General features: G+C 48.5%; 1 protein-coding gene and 1 long non-coding RNA gene across 2 annotated transcripts in view; one reads left to right on the top strand and one right to left on the bottom strand.

Annotated features, from left to right (window-relative positions):
• Positions 1 to 350: 350 nt before the first annotated feature.
• The window catches only part of MYO18B (myosin XVIIIB), a 232537-nt gene continuing 210223 nt past the window's right edge, over positions 351 to 22664 (bottom strand). The window contains exons 42-43 of the mRNA XM_032395173.1: positions 2796 to 4044; positions 351 to 550 (exon numbers count right to left, since the gene is read on the bottom strand). Coding sequence (XP_032251064.1) covers positions 2808 to 4044 — 1237 coding nt within the window. The 3' untranslated portion in view covers positions 351 to 550; positions 2796 to 2807. The remainder of the gene's footprint in view (positions 551 to 2795; positions 4045 to 22664) is intronic.
• Positions 7663 to 11306, top strand: LOC116626065. Its single transcript, XR_004298160.1, has 3 exons — positions 7663 to 8058; positions 8606 to 8745; positions 9472 to 11306. It is a non-coding gene; the product is annotated as an uncharacterized LOC116626065 (long non-coding RNA).

Genomic DNA, 22664 nt, shown 5'->3' with positions numbered 1-22664 from the left:
GAACGCTTGCCTACACATATGTACACAAGGTAGATCACTAGACAGACAAGGGAACTACGATAGAGGTAAATAGGAGAATTAAAGGAGAATGGAGAACGAGCATTTCTCTCCGTTCGATGTATCAGGGAAGACTTCCCAGAGGAGGTGGCATTTGAGTTGACGAGGCCAAGTGAAGAGGAGCAAGGCCATTGCGTGGAGTTTTATGGGGGCAGAGAAATAACAGTGTGCACTTGAAACTACAAACATTTCAGGCTGATCCCATTCCTTGGAGCCCTTCTCCCCGGGCTGCCCCCATCAAACCTCCAGGGTCCCCTGATTACAGAACAGAGAGGAAGCACGGATGCCAAGGAGCCACTGCTTTATTTTGTACAGACCAAGCGTGCTGGGATCCCCATGCCCGAGGGATTTGCCTCCTGCTGGACCCCTCTGGCCTCTCGAGCACAGCCACGCTGGCTGGCTCTGGACTGAGGGCCCCTGGGAAGGCCTGGCCGGTCTCTTTCTCCAGAGTCGTGGAGTCCGGAAGTCTTGGAGGGCAGTACATCTCAGGAGGCTGGAAACAAACACAGGTCAGAGTGGATCAACAGGATGCAGGAAATGTGTTTGGGGGGCGGAGGCCCTGATATTCCATATCCCTGGGTGGCATTCCTGCAGAGACACCATCCAAAGGAATGAAGGATCGTAGGCAGCAGAAGGAGAATGAGTGGGACGGAGCTCCCGAAGGGCCAAAGGGCAGAGTGCAGGGCAACCTGACGCTTCCTGCTTGTGGCAGGTGCCGGCCCTAGCTAGGGGTCTCTGGCATTCACATCAAACTCACGGTGTTACTTTGGGGGGTGGTATTATCAGCCCCGTTTTCGAGCTGTGGACACAGAGGCTTGACCAGGTCCCACGACTTGCCCCAGGTCTCATGGCCAGTTAGTTACAAGGAGAAACGAGCTTTGGGGGGCTTGCTTGGTTCTGAACCCCCTAATACATTTGCCTCGCAGGGGGCGGGGCTGTGTTGTTCAGCTCAAACCTCCAGCGTGGATGTCAGCGTGGAAGATTATTTTTTTGGCAGATGCTCGGTTACCACGGTGAGCGCTGCTGGGAGGGGGAAAAACTTGAATTAAAAAAAAAATGGCAGAGACAAGATGTTCTGTGATGACTTCTGCTAAGAACTGTTCTCCTTATGGACGTGTGCCCTTTACTTGGCCTTTGAAACTGCTTTCTGTGTCCCTGAGAGCATAATAATGTAAATGAATATCACATCTCTTCCCGGTAATTGAGAGCAGAGAGAAGGCCATGTTAAGTCAAATTAATTTGCTCTGATACAGTCCAAGCCCATTTCCTCGGAAGGGGCAATCGCTTTTTGATGGGCTGAGGGTGCCTCTCGAAGTAGCAGGTCTATGGAAGTGGAGGCCGGGTGGCTCGTTTGGGTCCAGGAGGCCTCTGGAAGGAGGGCTGGGGACCAAGGCCAGGCCCCGGCTGTGCACCTGCGTGTGGCTGCCCCCCTCTGCTGGAGCCTGAGCTGCTTCAAGTTCGGCGGCTAAGAGATTCATGGAGGCTGCGTGCTGTTATTACTGGGCAGTGGGGTTGCCTTGTGTCTGAACCCGGAGGCGGGAGCTTACACCTCCCTGGCTGACGCCCAGCCTCCCCTAACTGGCTTCGCCTTTCAGCCGGAGCCACCGAGTGGAATGCCCAGCACCCTAAGGCTTGAAACGTGCTGCTCAGGGAGGGGTTGTCAGGTGGTCAGCCCTGCCTCAGGGCAAAGAGCACTGAACTGGGAGTCAAGGTGGCTGGGTTGGCGGCAGAATCCCTGGAAGGGGAGGGCTTGATCTTGAGGGCTCCCTCGTTTGTTTTACCAGTGAGGTTGGAGTCCGGGAATTCCAACATCCCTTTAAGAGTAGATGGTTGGGATGCCAACCTCAGTATGGGGATGCCAAGGGGGGCAACCTCTTTAAAGATCCAGCTCCGTCACAGAGGAGACTCTGAGTTTATTCCTGTGTGTGCTCGGAACGGGTACCCAAGGAGAAGTATTATGGACACAAGTAGGGATTCCGGAGTTTCGAACACCATTCTGCCTGGGTGACTTCGTACGAGTGACTTAACCTCTCTGACTCTCTTTTGCCAACCTGTAAAATGGGAATCAATCCTCTTAACCACCTTTTGGGGTTCCTGTGGCTACCAACTTGACATGTACGCCCACCAAATATAATCCGTTATGAGCAATGGATTCCTCTTCCTACCTTCAGTCTGAAGAAGTTCTAGGATTAGCACTGGGGTAGGAGAGAAGGCAGAGGGAAGCCCCACTTCTCTTCTCCCATTGCTGCTCTGGGACCTTTGCATTTGCCCTCCCCCCACCTGGGGCCTCCATTTCTCTCTGGGTATCTAAGGCACGAGTTGGACTCCACTCTTCGCAAAGCCCTTTCTACCCTGGCCTGAGCCCACCCCACAAGATCTGCCGTCATTTCGTGGACAGAAGGCCACCACGCCTCCTCCGGCTCCAGGTGGAATGGAGCCCTGGAAAGACAAGAGTGGGGAAACCAAAAGCCCAGCACCTTACCTGGCATTTCCCTACCGGACCCTCTGGTTTTCCGATGGGTCCGCATCCTCAAGTGCTAAGGAACCAATGGTACCTAGCAGAAGGCTTTGCATCTGGCACCTCATTATTTCCGCAAAAACCTCTAAAACCCGTCGTCTGTAGAGAAATCACTCACGGCGTGGAAGGAGCGGCAGCAACAGGTTTTCTCCGGGCTGCCAGACCTGGTGGACTATCTGGTTTTCATTCCCCAAGAACAGTCCCCGCCTGCTGCTTTTACCTGCACTGGCTCCTACTTCTGGAGATACTTCTTCATTATGCTCTCCACATCCTCGTCTTTGCTCCCTGCCCCCGGCTCCCTGTGCTCGGGGGACGTTCGCTCGCCGCCATCACCCTCCAGCCGTGGGATTCGCGGTCGGCTCTTGATGCTATCCGCGCTTTTGAAGGACACGATGGAGCTGGAGGAGGAGGACGAGTCAGAGAGGTGAGCGGGGTCCTCCTTGGACTCCGGACTCTTTTTCAAAATGGTCTTGATCCCCGAGAGAAAGGTCCGGTCGGCCTCCTCCATCTCAAAGTGGATGCGTGAATGCCACGAACTGTCTTGACCCTCTTTGGCTGCTCTGGCCAAGGACACGGGAGACTCAGGCTTCCGGATGGCTGGGAGGAAGTCATCGAAATCCACTTTGGTCTTGCGTTCATAGTTGAGGCTTGGGACCTTCCAGGTGAACGGATCGCTGTCCAGGGGTTCCTCCATGAGGTGGGCAAACTGGCGGTTCTGGAAGACCAGGGGCTCCTTCCCGAGGTCTGGACAGCCTGCATCATCGAGGGAGGACTCCAGACAGCGCCTCCGAGGCCGCAGCGTGGGCGACAAGAGCATGGACCTGGATGAGCTTGGGGAGCTCAGTTTTCTCCCGGAGCTCTGCCCCGATTCGAAGAGGGACTCGCAGGAGCTGAACCGGGTCTTCAGCTTCTCAGGCAGCAGGGTGGTGCCCCTGGCGCTCTGGGAGGAGATGCATTTCAGGCTGGTGGAACGCAGGAGTCCGGACGACGTCCCACAGGCGCCCTCCGGTTCCAGGGCTGACTTTGTCCCAAACCCCAGGGAGAGGTCTCCCTTGTCGCTGCCCGCCCTGGCCCTCCGCAGCGCGGAAGCCCCAGTGGTCTGGTAAATGGGGAGTGTGGGCCAGTCCTCCAGGCCCAGCGGGGACCCCTGGCCCCTCTGAGCTCTCTTCCTCCGGAGACCTTCCACAAACTCCGACAGGGCCGCCGAGGGACTGGGCAGCTTTTCCCTGGACACTGGGGACACGTCTGTACTCCGAGAAGCCGGGGAAGAAGACTGCACCCCCAATCTCTCTGTGGGTTTTCTTTGCCTGCCGCACTCGTCCCCATCCCCCAGATGGTAGTACTTTTGCCGTCGGAGGCAGAGGGGAGAAACAGACTTGTCCCCTGAGGTCTGGCTCTGCACGGTCTGGGCTCTGCTCAGGGCCGACGCCGGCTGGGACCTCTCTGCGTCTCTGGCCTCGTTGTTCATCCTGCACCAAGAAGACACACGCGGTCAGTAGAAACCATGCAATTCACATGGTCTGTGTTGAATTCACACAGTTGGTGTGAGAGCCGCTAAGCACAGGCCCTAATACCATTTTTCTTTGGACACACCATCCCTACCGGACTCTCAAATAAACCGAAGGACTTAATGCACAAATTCAAGCCATGTAAATGATTTCTTGTTGCTTTCTGAAATGCAATTTCTGCCTATAATTAAACCCAGCTAACTACGTGTGAGTGGATTAAAACGGCAGTTAGGTCGGGTGACTTAGATTTATGAGCCATCGTATCTGACATGATAGGACCTACCATCCCAGGGCCTGCTGCGAAATAAGTTGCTTGCTTCTTGGAGACTTGAGGGGGACCTGCGGGGGATTATTTATTTATTTACGGCCAAGCCCAGAGGAGGGTCCCACCAAGCAGGGCTTCTGAGAGTCAGTGACCCAAATATGTCTCAGTGGGATGCTCTATGGCACCCTTGATTGGTTTATGGGGTAGAGGAAAAACCTGGTTCCACCCCCTACCCCCCGCCCAAAGGGAAAGATTTTCATAAAATCAACACGAAACCAAGTCTATACACAAGAGGACAGACGGTTTCTATTCTGGGACTATACCAGGCTTGGCTTTCATGCAGAGGCATTTTATAGCAGCTGAGCCAAAAACACTCCCCCTCTGAAAAGTAGGAGCCTCGCAGCGAGGCGAAATTATAGGCTATAAAATAAAGGGCATCTTTACAGGAGAGAGACCAGAGTCCATCAACCGTTCCTTTAATAAATAAAATCTATTTGTCCTCCCCCTAAGAGAAACGACCCCCTGCCCACCCATGGCAAAGTTATAATTTATGAAAAAGCGAAAGGGGTATGAACGTCAGAGCCTTGGCAGGCAGACAAAGCCAGCGGCTGGAGGCTGAATATGGCCAAGGGCCACGTTTATGCAGGTTTCTAGTCATTATTCTGCTTCTCTACACTGTTGCTCCAACTGACAATGGGATTCAGTCTCCTTTACATAAGGGGGGGTTGGGGATTCTGGTACAAGACTCTGAGGAAAGCTTCTTGCCCACTGAGGTGTGATAGCACCATTTCCACCCCGACCACACGGGACAGTTTAGAAGGAAAAGAGAGGACCACAGTGACCCAAAGGGCTTTCGAATCTGTTACGGAAGCCAAGTCAATGGTACCCGAAGGAGATACCCAGAGGGGGAGGAAGGTACAGACAGGTGAGGGGGAATCAGGGTCTTTTCTAAGGACATGGGTAGGGACCTAGACCTTGCCTTCCTGAGCTCCTGAGGTCAAAGCTTCAACCATCCCGTATGCCTCTCTCTTCTGGGGTTGGCAGGAGCCTCCCCAGACCCTGGATCTGTGGGAGGTCGCCATGGCAATGATGCTCTGTTAAAGAGTTCCATGAGTGATAGGCACAGGGCTGGCTGTGTTCATCTGCTTCTCCTTCTTCCCTTGGTCAGCTAGGTGGAGGGTCTGCCGTCACGGTGGGGGGGTTGGGGGAGGGACAACAGGGTTGAGGTTGTGGTGTAGGCAAGCTACCTCCATCACCCACACTCTTCCCCATCTTCGGTCCTTCTTTTGTGGGCGCACGCTCCCCATTCCCTTCCCAGCCTCCTGCCTTGAGCTCCCCTCTTGCTCACTGTGCCCCAGCTGCCCGGGGTCTCCCAGTGCCGAGCCCTTCCAGCTTCCGGCATGGAAGAGAAGCACCTGGTCACCGTGCTGACATGTGGGGAAGTCACAGGAATGAGAAAAGCCCGGGGCACAGGGCCCAGCACCTAGCTCCTCAAATAACAGCGGTGAGATGGAAGAATTAAGGACCTATAACTAACAGATGTGCATCCTTGATAACTAACAGTCCATGGTGATCTGGAATACTCTTAGGAATCTCTGCATCTTGAGCCTAACCCACTGCTGGACCCCACAAACGCCTCAGTTCAAGCTCCGGCAGGGAGGAGCAGAAGAATGAGTGAGCAGGTGACCTGGCGGCTCATCCTTCGGAGAAAGCTTGGTTCCCCATGTGCTAAGATGGCAGCCACACAATTTGCCCAGAGACTCTGCCTCCTTTCCCGTTGCTAGGCTGTTACCTTCCATCTCTGTCACCCCTGGACGTGGGCTGGAGAGCCTCCTTTATGAGGACCTCAAGGTGTGCTGTCAATATCATTGCCTTGGAATCTTTCCCTGAGCACATGGCAAGGTGGCCTTCCCGTGCTTTGCTTTATCTTTGATTTTTTTTCCTTTTTTTTTTTTTTTTAAATAAACAGCTCAGAGCTGCCAGGGGAAGTGGGTTGCTCCCAGAGCCAACAAAAGTCATTTCCGCCCTGCCTTGGTCCCGAAGGGAGGTGGGTGCAATGAATGTGTCTCAGGTGCTCAGTCGCATCCATCACCTGCCATGTGGGGATGGTGGCGTCGGGGCTCCCATCACTGAGTCTCCTGGGATGCTGCCATCCCGGTCACCCCAGCTCCCATCGTCAGTGCTGGCTGTGGGTGCCAGGACAGGGCATAGGGAGAGGGAGGGAAGAGAAGTTAGGAGCAGGAAGAGGGGAGATGGAGGAAGGTGGGGCAGAGGAAAGGGGGAGGAGGGGGAAGAGGAGAAGGAGGAGGAGGAAGGGGAGGAGGGGAGGAAGAGGAAGTAGAAAAAGGCAGAAGGACAGGAGGTGGGGGAACGGCTGCCCCCCAACCCTGCTGTCGAGACCGTGCAGGCTCTCATCCCTGCCCCCTCTGACTTGGCATGGAACCCAGCACACAGCAGCTGCTCAGTAAATTTTGTTGAACTGAGTCAAGTCTAGCTTGGAAATAGGTTCACGAGGAAGAGGACCTAGAAGAACGGGGTGGGGGGGGGGAAGGGGAGGAGGAGCAGAGGGAGGCGGGAAGAAGAGGCAGGCAAGTGAGCAGCTGCAGTGAGGGGATGGGGGCTGGAGAGCAGGGGAGAAGAGATGGGCTGATGGAGAGGGGAAGGAGAAGGGTGTCTGGGGGCAAAGGTGGGTAGAGGGGTTGGCGTGGAAGGGGCACAGGCTGGTGGTGGAGGATCTCTGACCCAAGGTGGGATGGGCTGGGGAGGGGGCATGGGAAGCCATCAGCAGCCCAGGAGTGGGGGTCTGGAGACCCCCGGCGGCGAGAGCTGGTGTCCACGACACAGGGCACAGGCTCACTGGGACCAAGCCCTGCCCCCCCACCCCCCCACCCCCGCTCCACTAGACCCGACAGATCTGACTGCCTTCCCGGAGGCCTGCCCGAAGCAGCACCTTCCATAAGAGGTACAAGCCAAAATGCCCCAGCCTGGTGGTCACTGAGCTCCACCGAGGGGCCCAAGGGCCTGGTGTTTGGGGGGGGTGGGGGGTCCCACCTTCCTGGAGTTGTCTGGTGCGTTCAGAGCCTCAGCTGCTGGGCTTGAAATAGGAGCACAAACCAAGCTGTGTAGACTCCTGGAGAGCCGACAGGACGGAGGAGGAGGAGGAGGAGGAGGAAGAGGAGGAGGAGGAGAAGGGGAGAGTAGAGAGAGAAGGGAAGCAGGAGACATGGGGAAGGGAGGGGCAGGGCAGCAGGAGAGAACGAAAGGAGTCGTGGCTGAGTGCTGCCTCCAGGATTTGCCATTCAGAAATCCACCCCCATCTCTGCAACGCCGGCGCTTCCACTCCAAGTACAAAGTTGCTTGCATCCATTCCTTTCTGTGTGCAGACTGCAGAATTTCATGTGAATGCAGACACCCTCTTGCAGGCTTCCGAGGGAGGGTCCCTGTTCTGCCCTTGGAGGGAAATGATCTTCTCCGTTCCTGACCCGGCTTTGGACATTTCAAACCAGCCTGCTGTTCTCCTTCAGGGGCCTGGGAAGACTCATTTTTTCCCCCCCAGCTGTCCTCACTGGACAGCTTGACTCAGATGGAACTCTGAGCATCGCATGATGGATGGCTGGCAGATAATCAAGATGTCCCCGTGCCTGCCTCCCAGAACCTTGGCCAGGGAGAGCGCTCATGGATAGAAGTTTCTCCGAGTCACTGGGAGACGGGTACGTACAAATACTAGGCGGGGCACCCTGCTTCTCTAAGGAGAGACTCCAGCAACATCTTGGGAACTGCTGCTGTCTGTCTGGCCTTTAGTCTATCTGAAGAAGAAGAACTCTCTAGCATACCTGCTGAAAGGAGCCAGCGGGTCCTGAGCATCTAGCCATAGCAGCACTGGGCCGGTCCCATAACTGAGTGGAGGGGCTAGTCAGTTGTCATTGAAACAGCTACCCCTAGGCTGGGCATCTCCTGGGTGTGCCAGGCACAGTGCTGGGTGCCATGCCTACAAGGGAGACCAAGCTGATGGGCTTCCTGCCCTCACGGAGCTGACAGCCACGCTCATTCATAATCTTTACAGCAACTCCGTGGGTAGGAATTATGACCCCCCAGCACTGCAAGGGGGCGTGGGGCGACCTCCACAAGCACACACGGGTGGAAGTAACAGAGGTAGGGTTCCAACCCCCAGCCAGTAGCACCAGCCTCTGTAGACTTTCCTTTGAGCCCTGCGATGTGACACAGAATTAACAGTATTTCCTATGTCACCTTGTCCAGGTAACATTTGTCACTTGAAGCTTGGTCTGCTTCTGCCACTCACCAGCTACATGGCCTTGGGGCAGTCACCTGTCTCTTTGCCTCAGTGTCCTCAGCTGTGAAATGGGGGGAAACCAGGTCAACCTTGCAATGTTGTGGAGGTAAGAGCTCCAAGGGGCAGGGGGTTTGTCTGTCACATTCACTGCCATACGCCGGCGCCAAAAACAGCGTCCTAGCACAAAGCAGCTGCTCCACAAACATGTGCTCAATGAATGAAGTTCAGTGCCCTGGCAGCCAGTAGGTACTCAGTTAGGGTGTGTTGGATGAGTGGGTGAAGCTCTAGTGCCTGCCACCCAGTAGGTACCCAGCTGATGTTTATTAAGCGAATTGATGAAGAAGAGAATAAACATGAAAACACTCTAAGTATTGGTGACTTAACTTTCTGAAGGTTTATTAGGGAGATCTGGATACGAACATCCAGAAATACAGGAATTTGCACTTTCTAACCTCCCAGGCTAGGAAAATAGGTTTCAGAGGCAAACAGGTCGAGGTTCAAATCCTGGCTCTGTTTGGGCCCAGCCAGGTCCCTGGTAGAGCTGGAACTTGCTCAGCTGGAGGAGTGGGGACAATAATGCCCTATCTCACGGGGATCTGTGAGGAATTAAGAGAGGGCGTGTGTGTTCGGTATAGTCAGTTCCTGCGAATGTCACCCGTGTCCACCTCCACTGCCCCCAACACTTCATGCAAGGCGAAGGGTGGTACGCTTCACCGTGCATGTATTATTTACTTCCTTCGAAACACTGCTCCTAGCAAATGTATGTTTAAAAATCTTAATGCTCATTTGTTTTTTTTGTTTTTTTTTTAACGGCTCTGCCCATCATGGCTAGAGAAGGCCCCAGACTGAAGGCAGAGGTTCAAGAATAAGCAGTTGCTATATATGACCCTGCTCTGAGAAGCACATGAAAAGGACGAGGATATCGAAGCAGTCTGTTGGGCTGCAGAATGAGCCAGCTGCCAAGACACGTGTCTTAGTATGGACCACACCTTGCCCCTGCCGGCTGTCCTGTGAATGCGGCTCCATCATTTTACCACATGAGTAGATGCTCCATGAATATCAGGTGAAGAATGAAAAAGCCACCTCTACACACACGGAATGTGTATGCACAATCTCATCAGGATCAGATCCTTGCCCCATCTTGGGGATGAGGAAACAGTCTCACTCGTGAAAAGCCATTCTCTCAAGGTCACACTGCTAAGTGGCAGAGCCGGGATTTGAACCCTGGTGGGTCATATCTGAACCACACGCTTTTCCCTTCCACAACATCCTACACCTTCCAGGTAGAAAGGTGAGTGGAAACCTCAACGGGTTGAACTCCTATCTACATGTCTATATATTTCAATACCCACTGAGACATAATGAACAAAAAAAGTGAGGTCCAAGTCAAGGAGAGACATGGGATTCACCGGCATTCAACATAATTACACAGCAAAAATAATTCCCATGTCTGAGTCTGGGCAGAGCCTGGGCAACCAGTAGCTGCAGGAAACTCGACGCAGACTTAATGACACCATGAATCATCCCCCAAGATGTGCTGTCACCCCCATTCTTCATCTGCACCCTGAAATTCAAGAGGAAATTAAAAATGTATGGATGTTCTAATACTGGCGAGGCCCAGGATGGGAAACCAGATGTGCTTTTAAGATGACCTGAAGGTTTTGTGACCAAGGCCAACACAACAATGGATAATCTGTGGTAAACGTTGATACGGTGCCTGAGACTGTGCGAGATGTGGCAGGAACGTGAGACATTTATTAAGCGCCTATAGGGTGCAGCTCAATTCTACATAATCACTGCTGTGTATTGTGCCTTTAGGCTTTGTAGACACACCTTGATTTTATCTTCACAATAGTCCTCTATTATAATCCAATATCGTAATCTTCCTGTTTCACAAATGAGGCTCAGAAGGACACGTAATTTGCCGTGTAATCAATGGGAGAACATGGATTTAGGCCAAGGAGTCCAGCTCTGGGATCCATGCCCCCTAACTGCTCTGCTCTCCTGCCCTTTACTGTCCTATTTTACAAATGAGGAAACCGAGGCTTTGGAGAGGCACATGGGCTTGCTGAGGCTCTCCTCTTGGTCTGACCATATATGATGCCAGACTGAGCTCCAGGGAGCAGAAGATGTGCCGCTTTCCCCTCCTGGAGAGCACACAGTAGGAGTGGAGACTGAATAAACCCATGAAGAAGGGTCAGCAGGGCAAAAAGTTCTGGGTAAACTGAGCCTCAGACTAAGTGCAGCAGGAGGTTGGCAAGGGAGACAGGTAGCAGAGCCTGAGCGCTTGGCCTTTCTGGAGGACGTTGGTGGGGTGGAGTGAGGCTTTTGGAAGGGGGGTAGGGTTTGGGCAGGGATGTCGAAGAAGACACCCCAAGCACCAGGAGGAGATCCCCATCCCTCCCCGCCCAACCCCCTGCCAGTTATGAGCTTATTCAATCTCCAAACCCTTGGCAAGCAAGGGCTGATCATCTAAATCTCACAGGCAAGAAAACCAAGGCTGAGAAAGGCCATTCATCTGGAAGACTTGAAGCAAGGAGGAAGCCATGGGGTGGGATAACCAAAGAAGCATGCTCAACTACAGTGAGCCTGGTTACTGTTGGCCAGAAGGTACAAAGACTTGAGTCAGGAAACAGACGCTGTAAATATATTCTTGATAATATAATGGTTTCTATGAGACAAAATAACTCCCAAGTCTTCCTTGCTGTTTGCTCTGATCTTAAGTGGGTGCTGAGTCCTTGACACCTGGGCAAAACCAATCCAATGACCCACCCTCAGTAGACACCTGTCCACCTACCTTCTGTGCATCAGCAGACTTTTCTTTTCTTTTTTTTTTTTTAATTTTTTTACTGTTATGTTAATCCCCATACATTACATCATTAGTTTTAGATATAGTGTTCCATGATTCATTGTTTGTGCATAACACCCAGTGCTCCATGCAGAACGTGCCCTCCTCAATACCCATCACCAGGCTAACCCATCCTCCCAACCCCCTCCCCTCTAGAACCCTCAGTTTGTTTTTCAGAGTCCATCGTCTCTCATGGTTCTTCTCCCCCTCCGATTTCCCCCCCTTCATTCTTCCCCTCCTGCTACATTCTTCTTCTTCTTTTTTTCTTTCTTAACATCTATTGCATTATTTGTTTCAGAGGTACAGATCTGAGATTCAACAGTCTTGCACAATTCACAGCGCTTACCAGAACACATACCCTCCCCAGTGTCCATCACCCAGTCACCCCATCCCTCCCACCCCACCCCCCACTCCAGCAACCCTCAGTTTGTTTCCTGAGATTAAGAATTCCTCATATCAGTGAGGTCATATGATACATGTCTTTCTCTGTTTGACTTATTTCGCTCAGCATAATACCCTCCAGTTCCATCCATGTCGTTGCAAATGGCAAGATCTCATTCCTTTTGATGGCTGCATAATATTCCATTGTATATATATACCACATCTTCTTTATCCATTCATCTATCAGCAGACTTTTCCATTGCCTCACTCATACATTCTACTGGATCCTAGGTCCTAGGTACTGGGTCCTAGGTCCTAGGTACTAGGACCAGTAGTTTTTGAATGCAGCCCATCAAAAGCACCCTGGAAACTCTACTAAACATACACACACACATTTCAGTGTGATGAAGGGGAGGTGAGGGGACCATTCTAGTATCAGAGGGAATAAAGGTTAACCAAAGATGTGAATAAAAGAGGGAAAACTGTGTGGGAAGAGAGGGGGTATACGGGTACTTTCTGCTTAATTTTTCTGTAATCCTTCTAAAAATTTCCCCCCAAAATAAACTCTACTAATTTTTTTTAAAGAGAGAGATTAAAGAAACAGAACAACCAAATGCAATGAATATCTTTAAGAGGATACAGGGATACAGACAATTTTAGGATATTGGGGGTAATCCAGATTTTGGGATCTTGGACGATCTTATGGGTGTGTTGATTTTCTTTGGTGAGCTAGTGCTCTGTCAGTTAGGAAATGTCCTTCTTCTTCTTCTTCTTCTTTTTTTTTGTTTTAAGATTTTATTTATTTACTTGACAGAGAGAGAGAGCACAAGCAGGGGGAGTGGCAGGCAGAGGCAAAGGGAGAAACAGGATCCCCGCAGAGCAGGGGGAGCCTGATGTGGGACTCGATCCCAGGACCCTGGGATCATGACTTGAGCCGAAGGCAGTTGCTTAACCAACTGAGCCACCCAGGCGCCCAGGAAATGTCCTTCTTCTTAGGAGAAAGATGGGAAACTATTTTAAGGAGGACTGTCATGGTGTTTTCAACTTACTTTCACATTGTTCAGCAAAAAAAAAAAAAAAATGTTTCGATGTGGATAGAAGTAGAAAAGGAGCTAAAGAGAAATGAAGTCGATATGCAAAACGCTGGTCATTGTTGTATTAAGGTGGAGGCTCATAGAATGGATGGTGCCCAGATAATTCTGGAGTAGAAAAATGTAAGAAGAAGAAAGAAGGGAAGAAGGACAGAGGGAGAGGGGAAGTGACATTTATGGGTGATTTGGAAGAACCACTGTTCTATATTACCAAAAAAAAAAAAAAAAAAGCAAACACTTTTACTCATCCTTCAATGCTCAGCCCAACTGTAGCCTCCTCCAGAAAGCCTTCCCCCACCTCCCAGGCTGGGTGAGGTGTCTCCTTTGGCTTCCACAGCCCCTGGGCTCCCCCATAACTGTGTACTGCAATTGCTGTTATGAACTAGATTGTATTGTTCTTCTATGAATCCCCGGTATCTAGAAGGAAAGTTTATGGGATGGAAAGAATGAAGGAATGGAGGGGTAGGGGTGGGGCATGTGGAAACATAGAAAGAATGAACAAAGGGCTCCATCTGACTCCTCTGGCTGGTTCATTCAGACCCCAGCAGCCCTGCTTCTTAGCCAGCCAATCCCACATCTCCGAGTTTAAAAACAATAGATTCCAAGCCAACTTCCGGCACACAACCTGGAGTGAATGCTTCATGTCTACACCCAAGCCAAAAGCCTGGTTTCATTGCTACAGAATTCCGTCAACTTCTAGAATATCAGAATGGAAAGGGAGCTGAAACCCCAGCTGGCTTGAACACCTCATTCTACACCTGGAACAACAGCGAAGGAAAGAGAATATCTTAGGTCATACACTGATGAGACAGTGAAAGTACTGATTCTATACTTTTACCTTCTTCTTTTTTTCTTTTCTTTTTTTTAAGAGAGAATCTCAAGCAGACTCCCCGCTGAGCACAGAGCCTGACATGGGGCTCGATCTCACAGCCCTGAGATCATGACCTGAGCTGAAATCAAGGGTCAGATGCTTAACTGAGTGAGCGACCCAGGCGCTCCTATACTTCTTTACCTTCTGATAAAATTTCCACTGTGTTTTGAAAGAACCAACTGGATATGTAAAGGGATTAAAATCTCTAATTGGATTGGAGATTCAACTTGGGTTCAACATATTTAAATGAATTTTCGATGCATTCCTTCACTTTTCACAGACATTGCCTCAGTGGAATGTGGTGCAATGAAAATAACCATAAAAAAATCTCAGACTTAGTCATAAAAGCACCAGTTCCTCATGAAAATGCAGTTTTAAGTGAATGGAAATTATCCAACCAGCCATCCAGCCACCCCTCCTTACATCCATCCAGAGTCATTTACTGAATCCATGATCCCAGATGCCATCAATAAAAAGATCAATAGCCCTTGCAGTACAGAAGCTTAAAGTCTGAAAGGGAAAGGAGATTCACCAAGTTATGACTGGAAGGAAATTTGAGTGAACCTTCATATCCTCTTAGGCATGAAGACTACGGAAGAAATGTTTACTTAGCAAAGGGAGTAAAAAGTCCAGTTCAGCATTCAACTTCTGGCTATGATAGATTAGCTTTTCCGGATATGATAGACTAGATTTTCCAGAGGAAATTTCCACTTAGAAAAACTAGAAAAATTAACTTTAAATTTACAGGCATTGGAGGGCACCAAAGCAACCAGGACTTGAAGGGTCAAATTTTGGAAAGAGGGACATATGTTGAGATGAGCCCAGTACTGTGGCATTTTTCCTCTGGAGTCATTTGCTGATCTTGAGGAAGAAGAACTAATCCAAGGAACGTACACACTCAGATATCAAGACTTACATACAAAGCTACATTAATTAAGGCAATGTTAAATCAGCTCAACGATGGACAAGTAGAAAAATGGAATAGAACAGGGCCTAGGATATATATAAAATCACTTGATTTCATTGAAGATGATAATGGTGGTAAAATGTGAAAAATATGACTTCTTTTAAAATACATACACAAGGCCAGTCGGATATTCATATGCCAATGAATCTTAACTAACCCTACCTCACACCATAAATATTAATTCCTGATGAATTGTATATCTAGATATGAAAGTTAAATCAATACAGTGTTTGTAAAAAAAACATAGAGGGATGTTTTCATAATTTGGGAGTAGGCAAATAAAACTTCAATGGAATAGAAAAAGCGCCAGCCATAAAGGAAAAATATTCTAAGTTCAGTTACATTAAAATTAAGAACTTCTGTCTGTTAACATAGACTGTAAGAGAGTAAAAAAGGCATTCCATCAAATGGAGTGGCTCCACTTACTCAAGAAAGAACTTACATCTAGAATATATTAAGGACTCCTGCAAATTAATAAAGAAGAGACAATGCAAAAGAAAAAACATAATTGGCAAAAGACTCGATCAGACATTTCATCAGAAAGGATATCTCAGTGAACATATAAGCACATGAAAAGTTTTCTTTATCAGGAACGTGCAAGTTAAAACCAAAAATGTGACCCTACCAATAGCCACCAGAATAGCTAACATTTAAAAAAAAAAATGACAAAACCAAGTGTTAGCAAAAATGCAGAGCAACTGGAACCCCCATTCACCGCTGGTGAGAATGTAAATTGGTACCACCATCTTGACAATATTTATTAAAGTTGAAAATACACCTATGGCCCAGCAATTTTACTCCTGGGCATACACCCAGCAGAAATCTAAATCCATGCAACAAAAGATGTGTACAAGATGGCCCACAGTAGTGCCATCCATAATAGTGTTAAACTAGAAACAACCTAGGGGCGCCTGGGTGGCTCAGTCGGTTAAGCATCTGACTCGTGATTTTGGCTCAGGTCATGATTTCATAGGTTGTGAGATCGAGCCCCGCTTTGGGCTCTGCATTCATTGAAGAGTCTGCTTGAAGATTCTCTCCCTCTGCCCCTGCCCCCACTCCCCTGTTCTCTCTCTCTCTCTCTCTCTTTCTCTCTCTCAAACAAATCTTAAAAAAACTAGAAACAACCGAAAATGTCTCTTATTAACAGAATGAATAAATCATTATTATATATTCCTACAATGGAGCATTATAGACCAGGTTTTCTCAATGGTGACATAACTGACATTTTGGACCAGATAATTCTGTGGGGCCGGTCCTGTAGGATGTATAGCAGCATCCTGGTCTATCTCTGTTATGCTGACCAAAAATATCTCCAGACATTATCAACTATCTCCTGGCAGAGAGGGGGGTGCAAAATTGCCCCCAGTTGAAAACCACAGTTATGGACTATAGAGCAAAGAAAACAAGGGAATTACCCCTAAATGCAACAATGTGAATGAAGCTCATAAACATAATTATTAAAAGGGGTGCCTGGGTGGTGCAGTCGGTAAAGCATCTGACTCTTGGTTTCAGCTCAGGTCGTGATCTCCAAGTCCAGTGAGGCGTCTGCTTGGGAATCTTTCTCCTGCTCCCTCTGCCCCTCGTGCTCATGCTCTCTCTCTCTCTCTCTCTTTCAAATACAACAAATAAATTTTTAAAAATACCCCACATAATATTAAAAGAAAGAAGACGGATGCCAAAGAATACTACTGGATACTTCCTCTTACACAGAATTTAAAAAAAAGTCATATCTAATTCATAGCGTTGGAAGTCAGGATGGTGGTTACCTTCGAGGAAGGAGCGAGGTCATGACCTGAACAGGGGCAAAAAGGTTTTAGGGGCACCTGCGATGATCTGGTTTTGCTTTTGGTAGTAATTACATAAGTAGGACCAATTTTTGAAAATTTCATAAAGATGCACTTTCCTGGATGTGTATTTCAGTGATAGGTCTACTTCATCAAAATAGAGCTCAACCAGAGAACCAGAGATTCTAAAAGAATGTCCTAAACCATCAACATTTAATCCAAATGGTTTTTACACAAACTTGCTGCTAAATTAGATGAGCCTCAAAATTCCTGAGAGATCCGCAGATCTACCATCCAAGGCCTGGAGTTTTAGGTAGAAAACAGCCCTCCTTCCCATGGAAGCCTGTCCAAGAGTCATGTTGGCTCCAAGGCTGAATCTTGGACAGAGCCAGACTTCTGGTTCCACTTGCTCAGGCCTGGGGTCTGTGGTAAATGTGTTTGCACTGACATTTCCATGCTTTCAGTTTCTACTAATCTTCTTAAGACTGAGAAAACTGAATAGCACCCCTTTGTCCCAGGAAGACATAAAACCATATTCATGAGAGGCCTGTTCATTAAGTATCTTCAGGGTGGATTAAAATGATCCTAAGCTCCGGTTCTAAGAATGCAGAGACCAGTAAATAAATGTACTATTGAAATAAGATTACTGGTGAATGCTTAACCTACTTTGAGAACGACCTGTTTCTAACACTAAGTACCATCCATTCACATTTACATAATTAATGAACTAATTACAAACACATCTTATCTAATCATTTAAGCAGGTCTCATGTGACCCATTCTTGCCTTCGCTTCTGTAGTAGACTAATTGCACTTTCTTGAAAGGAATACAACTTTATTTTAAAAACAATACCCTGTAATTTAGACCTTTTTACTAATTCAAGCCAGCCTCGTCCCACATAAAAATCAACGGGGGCAAAAGGAAGTTGATGTCTAAATCTTGTTCTTTTTTAAACCAAGAACAGCAAGCCGAGAGTATGGGGCTGCAAATGTTTACAGAAAGCAAATTTTCCCCCAGTAAAAGGAAAAGTTGTAATGCCATCGTTTAGCCAAACGAACAGCGGTTGTGTTAATTCGGCACCAAAGCAAATGATACATACAACAGTAATTAGCGAAGATTACACAGTAATTAAAATCACGATGATTATGTGAGTGAGAATAATTTATACAATAATCTCCATGCTCACATTGCAATATGGTACAAGTCCAATAGCAACAGTGGAGAGCCATGTTTGGTAATAAATTCAAATCACAGCATCACTAATTATGTGGTGATAGATTGGTCATTGAAATTTAGGGATAAATAAAGTCTCTGACCAGGACACACACAATTTTATTTGGGCTTCCCAAGGCTACTCAGTGAGGACCTTAAACACATGAATACGTTTTCTCTTTTCTTACTGTCCTTTCCTTTCCCTTCTCCATGCCCCCCATCCCTCGACTCTGTCTGCATAATTTTGTCCACTTCCATAATTCAACCTTCCCCTTGGTGGAAAGCATTTGCTTTGTTTATTTGTTTTTTATCTACTCACTATTATTCTGCTTCAGGTAAGGCACCCCCTTATCTTTTGGGGAAACCCTTCCTCCCCCAGTGTTCCTGTGGTTTGGGTGGGAATATCTCCCAGAACCAGGTGAGAACACCAACTTGAGCCTATGGTAAGAGATTCCTTCATTCCCCTTATCCATTCTGACTGGTTCAGAATAGACATGTGACTCCCTTTGGGCCAATGAAAGTCAAGCTCAGCATTTTTGTGGAACTGTTTAGAAGAGAGAAGTCCTCTTTACTTTTGGACTCTGAGTGGTACAGGCATGAGCTGGAAGATCTGGGCCGCCATCTTCCTACCTCAGAAAAAAGCTAATGTAGAAAAGAGTAGGGCAGAGAGGCTGCTGAGGGATCAAATCCCCATGATCATTTTTGAATCCCTGGGTGGAGGGAATGAGACCAGAAAGGCAGGCAAAAGCCAAATCACATAGGGCACTGTAAGCCTGCTAATGTGCTTGAATTCCACCCTGTTCTATCCTGGAGGGCAGAGATCACCAAAGTTTTCCTGTAAAGGGCAGATGGCAATAATTTTTGGCCTAGAGGCCATCTGGTCTCTGTTGCAACTGCTCAGTTCTGTCATCACGGTGCAGAAACAATCATAAACAATACATAAAATCAAAAACAAAAAAGTGGGCATGGCTGGGTTCCAATAAAACTTTATTTACAAAAACAGATCGAGGGCCAGATTTGGCCTGTAGGCAAGAGTCTGCTGACTCCTGTGGTAGGAAAGGGGAAGCTACTGCAGCCAGACTTTCACTTTAAAGGGATCATATTGGCTGAAGTGTAGAGGATGGACCAAGGGAGGATGGTACTGGAAGCTTTTTGTCAACATCAAGGACAGAAATGACGGTAGCCTGACTTACAGGTGTTGGCAGTGAGGATGGAGAGAAGCAGAGAGAGCAAAGAGTGTTGGGGGGTTGGGGGGAAGAATAAATAAGATCTAGGGATCTGTTGAATATGAGGATGAAGGAGAGGGGATGGTAGTCTGAGAAGACCCAGTTTGGGCGGCTTTATGAATGAGAGAACTACCAAATGATACTGATAACACAGAGCGGACAGGGAGGCAGGAGATGCCTCCTGGATATGCTGGGTTAAGACACCAGGGAGAGGTCATCTTCTCAGTGCAGGGATTAAATACAATGTCTCCATTTAAAACCTGGGGGGACGGGGCGCCTGGGTGGCTCAGTCGTTAAGCGTCTGCCTTCGGCTCAGGTCGTGATCCCGGAGTCCTGGGATCGAGCCCCGCATCGGGCTCCATGCTCCGCAGGAGGCCTGCTTCTCCCTCTCTCACTCCCACTGCTTGTGTTCCCTATCTCGCTGTGTCTGTCTCTGTCAAATAAATAAATAAAATCTTAAAAAAAAAAAAAAAAAAACCTGGGGGGACATAAGAGCTGGAGGTCTAGATGTGGGGGTTGCCCACTTACAGTAGGGGAGTAAAATCACAAATCATCTGCGATCCGGTAGAGAGCAAAACAGCCAGGTGAGGGCATTACCCCATGACCCCCCATATTTGGGGGCTGGGGTTGGGAAGGAAAAGACCAGAAAAGAGAAGTTTGAGGAGCTCCAAGGAGCAGAAACTCTATGAGGCTGAGTGAACAGAGAAGTGTTCAACAGTTTGCCAACTTCTCAGTCCAGAAAAAGATCAATACTGGAGAACGTCCCCCGATTTGTCCCTTCGGAAGCCGCTGAATAGTGAGGAAAGTTGTAATGCGTGGTGAGGGCCAGGCCCTGGGTGGCAGGAATGGGAGGCGTGTGAGAGCAGATGGTGCGTGTGGAGCCCCACTTTGGAGAAGCCTGGCTCCAAAGGGCAGGAAAAGGAAGACCTCAGTGGGCTTCAGGGTGAGGAGGAGGGTCTAGAGTGAAGTAGGGAAAGCCTGACATACTGTGAAGATAAGAAGGAGGTGGGGAGAGGCCCCCCCACTTTCACACTCTTCCAGCAAGGTCAGAGCCAGGAGAGGTCAGGCACATGGCGGGGGCCAAGGTGAGCACACCCGTCCCTGGACGGCCCTGGCACCACTTGCAGCCAGAGGTTAAGAGAGATTCTTAAGCCAAGTATGAGTGCCACCACCAAGCCCATAAATTTCCTCTCTGGGGGCCACGAAGGTAATTTAGTGTCTCCATCTCCAGAAGCTCTTGCATTTATCAGCAGCAGCTGCATGGTTCCTGGACTGTAAATCATAAGGCTTTAGGTGTATTTCTCTTGGGTTGACGGCCCCTTATAAGTAATGCAGGGAATGCTTTTATTTTTTTGGTGGAAGACTGCTTTGTCTCTCTCTTCTGTTTTTAAAGTGACCTTTCTCCGTCAAATTCGAAATGTCCAAGAGACTCATTTATTGAGCTCTATGAGGTGCCAGGTAGCATGCGGCTGGGGATACGGGTGTGCTGTCCTCTCCTACTGTCCAGTCTCCTAGCAGAAAGGACACTGGGATGATCTGCTAGTAACCAGTCAAGTTTAACATGCAAACGCCCTTGGACTCACCGAATCATTTGCCCACATGTATAAGAATGTGTGTGTGTGTGTGTGTGTGTTTAAGGGCTTATAGGCTTAGAGCAAATACCCGGAAAACAGCTGAAAGAGAAAAAAGAAGACTTTAATGAAGGAAACTGTGGCATGACTTGAAGATCTTTTGCAGGACTGGAAAAAAATGAGACTGGCGTAGGCGTACTGATAAGGAAAGATTGCCGAAATATATTGTAGAGGGAAAGAAGCACATAGTAAGAATTTATGTAACGCATAAGGTACATCATAGAGCGTCGTATCATTTATGTCTTTTAAAAGCCCACAAATATGTTCTATATTTGTCATGGGTACGTATATGTTTAAAAATCCACAGAGAAAGATGTGGAAGGGGGAGCACCGAACTGAAGGTGGTTGGGAAGGGAGCTGAGATTGGGGGCATGGTTAAGAGGATTTTAGCTTTAGGGACACCTGGGTGACTCAGTCGGTAAAGCGACCGGCTCTTGATTTCTGCTCAGGTCATGATCTCAGGGTGGTGAGACTGAGCCCTGTGTCAGGCTCTGTGCTGGTCGTGGAGCCTGCTTAAGATTCTCTCTCCCTCCCTCTCTGCCCCTCACCCCCACCCCACCCGCATGTGTGTGCACTCTCTCTCTCTCTAAAAAAAAACCAAGATTTTAGCCTTTTCTGTTCTATTTTAAATTCTTGAAGGGAGGAAGAATTTATAGATTACTTGTGCAGTTACAAAGAGCTGGAAGGCACCTGAGCTCTAAGCCCAGACTTTACTATAAATTTGGGTAAGATACTTCCCTCTATAGACCTCTGTGTTCCCCATCTGCATAATGAGCAAAGCGGGTCAGTTAATCCCAGTGGTTCTTTCCAACTCAGAAGTTCTTGAATCTCTAAACTGTAAACATGTTCCAAGGACAGTGCTCAAGAATTTCAGGGCTCACTGCCATGGGATCTAGCACTCAGTAGGCATCTTTTGGATCGAAGCTGAGTGTTGAATGATAATCCTTATGCAGCTTTAATATTAAGAATGGTTGTTTGCCAGTGAATTTTGCAGATGAGTGATCTGCACTTCCTCCCCCCACCTCCAGATAAATGTCAGAGAGCCATGGTAGTGCAGGAAATACAAATACAGGCTTTGGAGGGATTCAAATCTGGGTTCAAAGACTGGCTCTTCTACTTACTTGCTATGGGACATTGATCAATTACCGACCTCTGTGAGTCACAGTTCGTGCTGAGATATGACCAAGTAGGGTTAGTATTTCTGCTCCCGCCTTGATGTCATGGTTAGTTATTCACTCAACAATCATTTACTATTTTTCTTTTTTTTTTGAGAGAGAGATTGTGTGCATGCGAGTTGGGGGGGGGAGGGGAAGAGGGAGAGGGAGAGAGAGAATCTCAAGTAGGCTCCACACCCAGAAACCCAATGCAGGGCTTGATCTCATGACCCTGAGATCATGACCTGAGCCAAAAATCTCATTGGACGCTTAACCGACAGAGCCACCCAGGCGCCCCCTCAACAAACATTTATTGAGCACCAACTGTGTGCCAGCTCCAGGGATGCAGACTTAAAGAAAATAGACAAGGAGCTTATGGTCCCTCCTTGCCTCCTGCCACATCACTGTCCTTAGTGCAGGCACCACTGCTCTGAGCTGTGCTGGGCCAAGCATGAGGACTTGGAAGGGGAAAAGGAAGGTAGGGGGGCTAGGCTCTGGCCAGGGTGCCTGGGGATGCCGAGGACAGACTCTGCTTGAGGCACAGCTATAAGAGCAGGGTAAGGCGATGGTGCGGGATAGCATTTTACCCACTGCAGAACTTCTTTCAAAATTGGAGTCCATCCTCTCAAACCTTGCTGCTGCTTTATCGACTAAGTGTATGGAATGTTCTGAATGCTTTGTCATCATGTCAACAGTCTTCACAGCATCCTCACCAGGAGTAGATTCCATCTCCAGACACCACTTTCTCTGCTCATCCACGAGAAGCAACGCCTCATCAGTTCAAGTTTTATCACGAGTTTCTAGCAATTCAGTCCCATCTTCAGGCTCCACGTCTAATTCTAGTTCTCTTGCTGCTCCC

The sequence above is a fragment of the Phoca vitulina genome, unplaced genomic scaffold, assembly GCF_004348235.1.
Source record: "Phoca vitulina isolate PV1807 unplaced genomic scaffold, GSC_HSeal_1.0 scaffold82, whole genome shotgun sequence".
NCBI lineage: Eukaryota > Metazoa > Chordata > Mammalia > Carnivora > Phocidae > Phoca > Phoca vitulina.
Note: the sequence above shows the minus strand (reverse complement) of the source record. Positions and strands in the feature narration are given on the sequence as shown.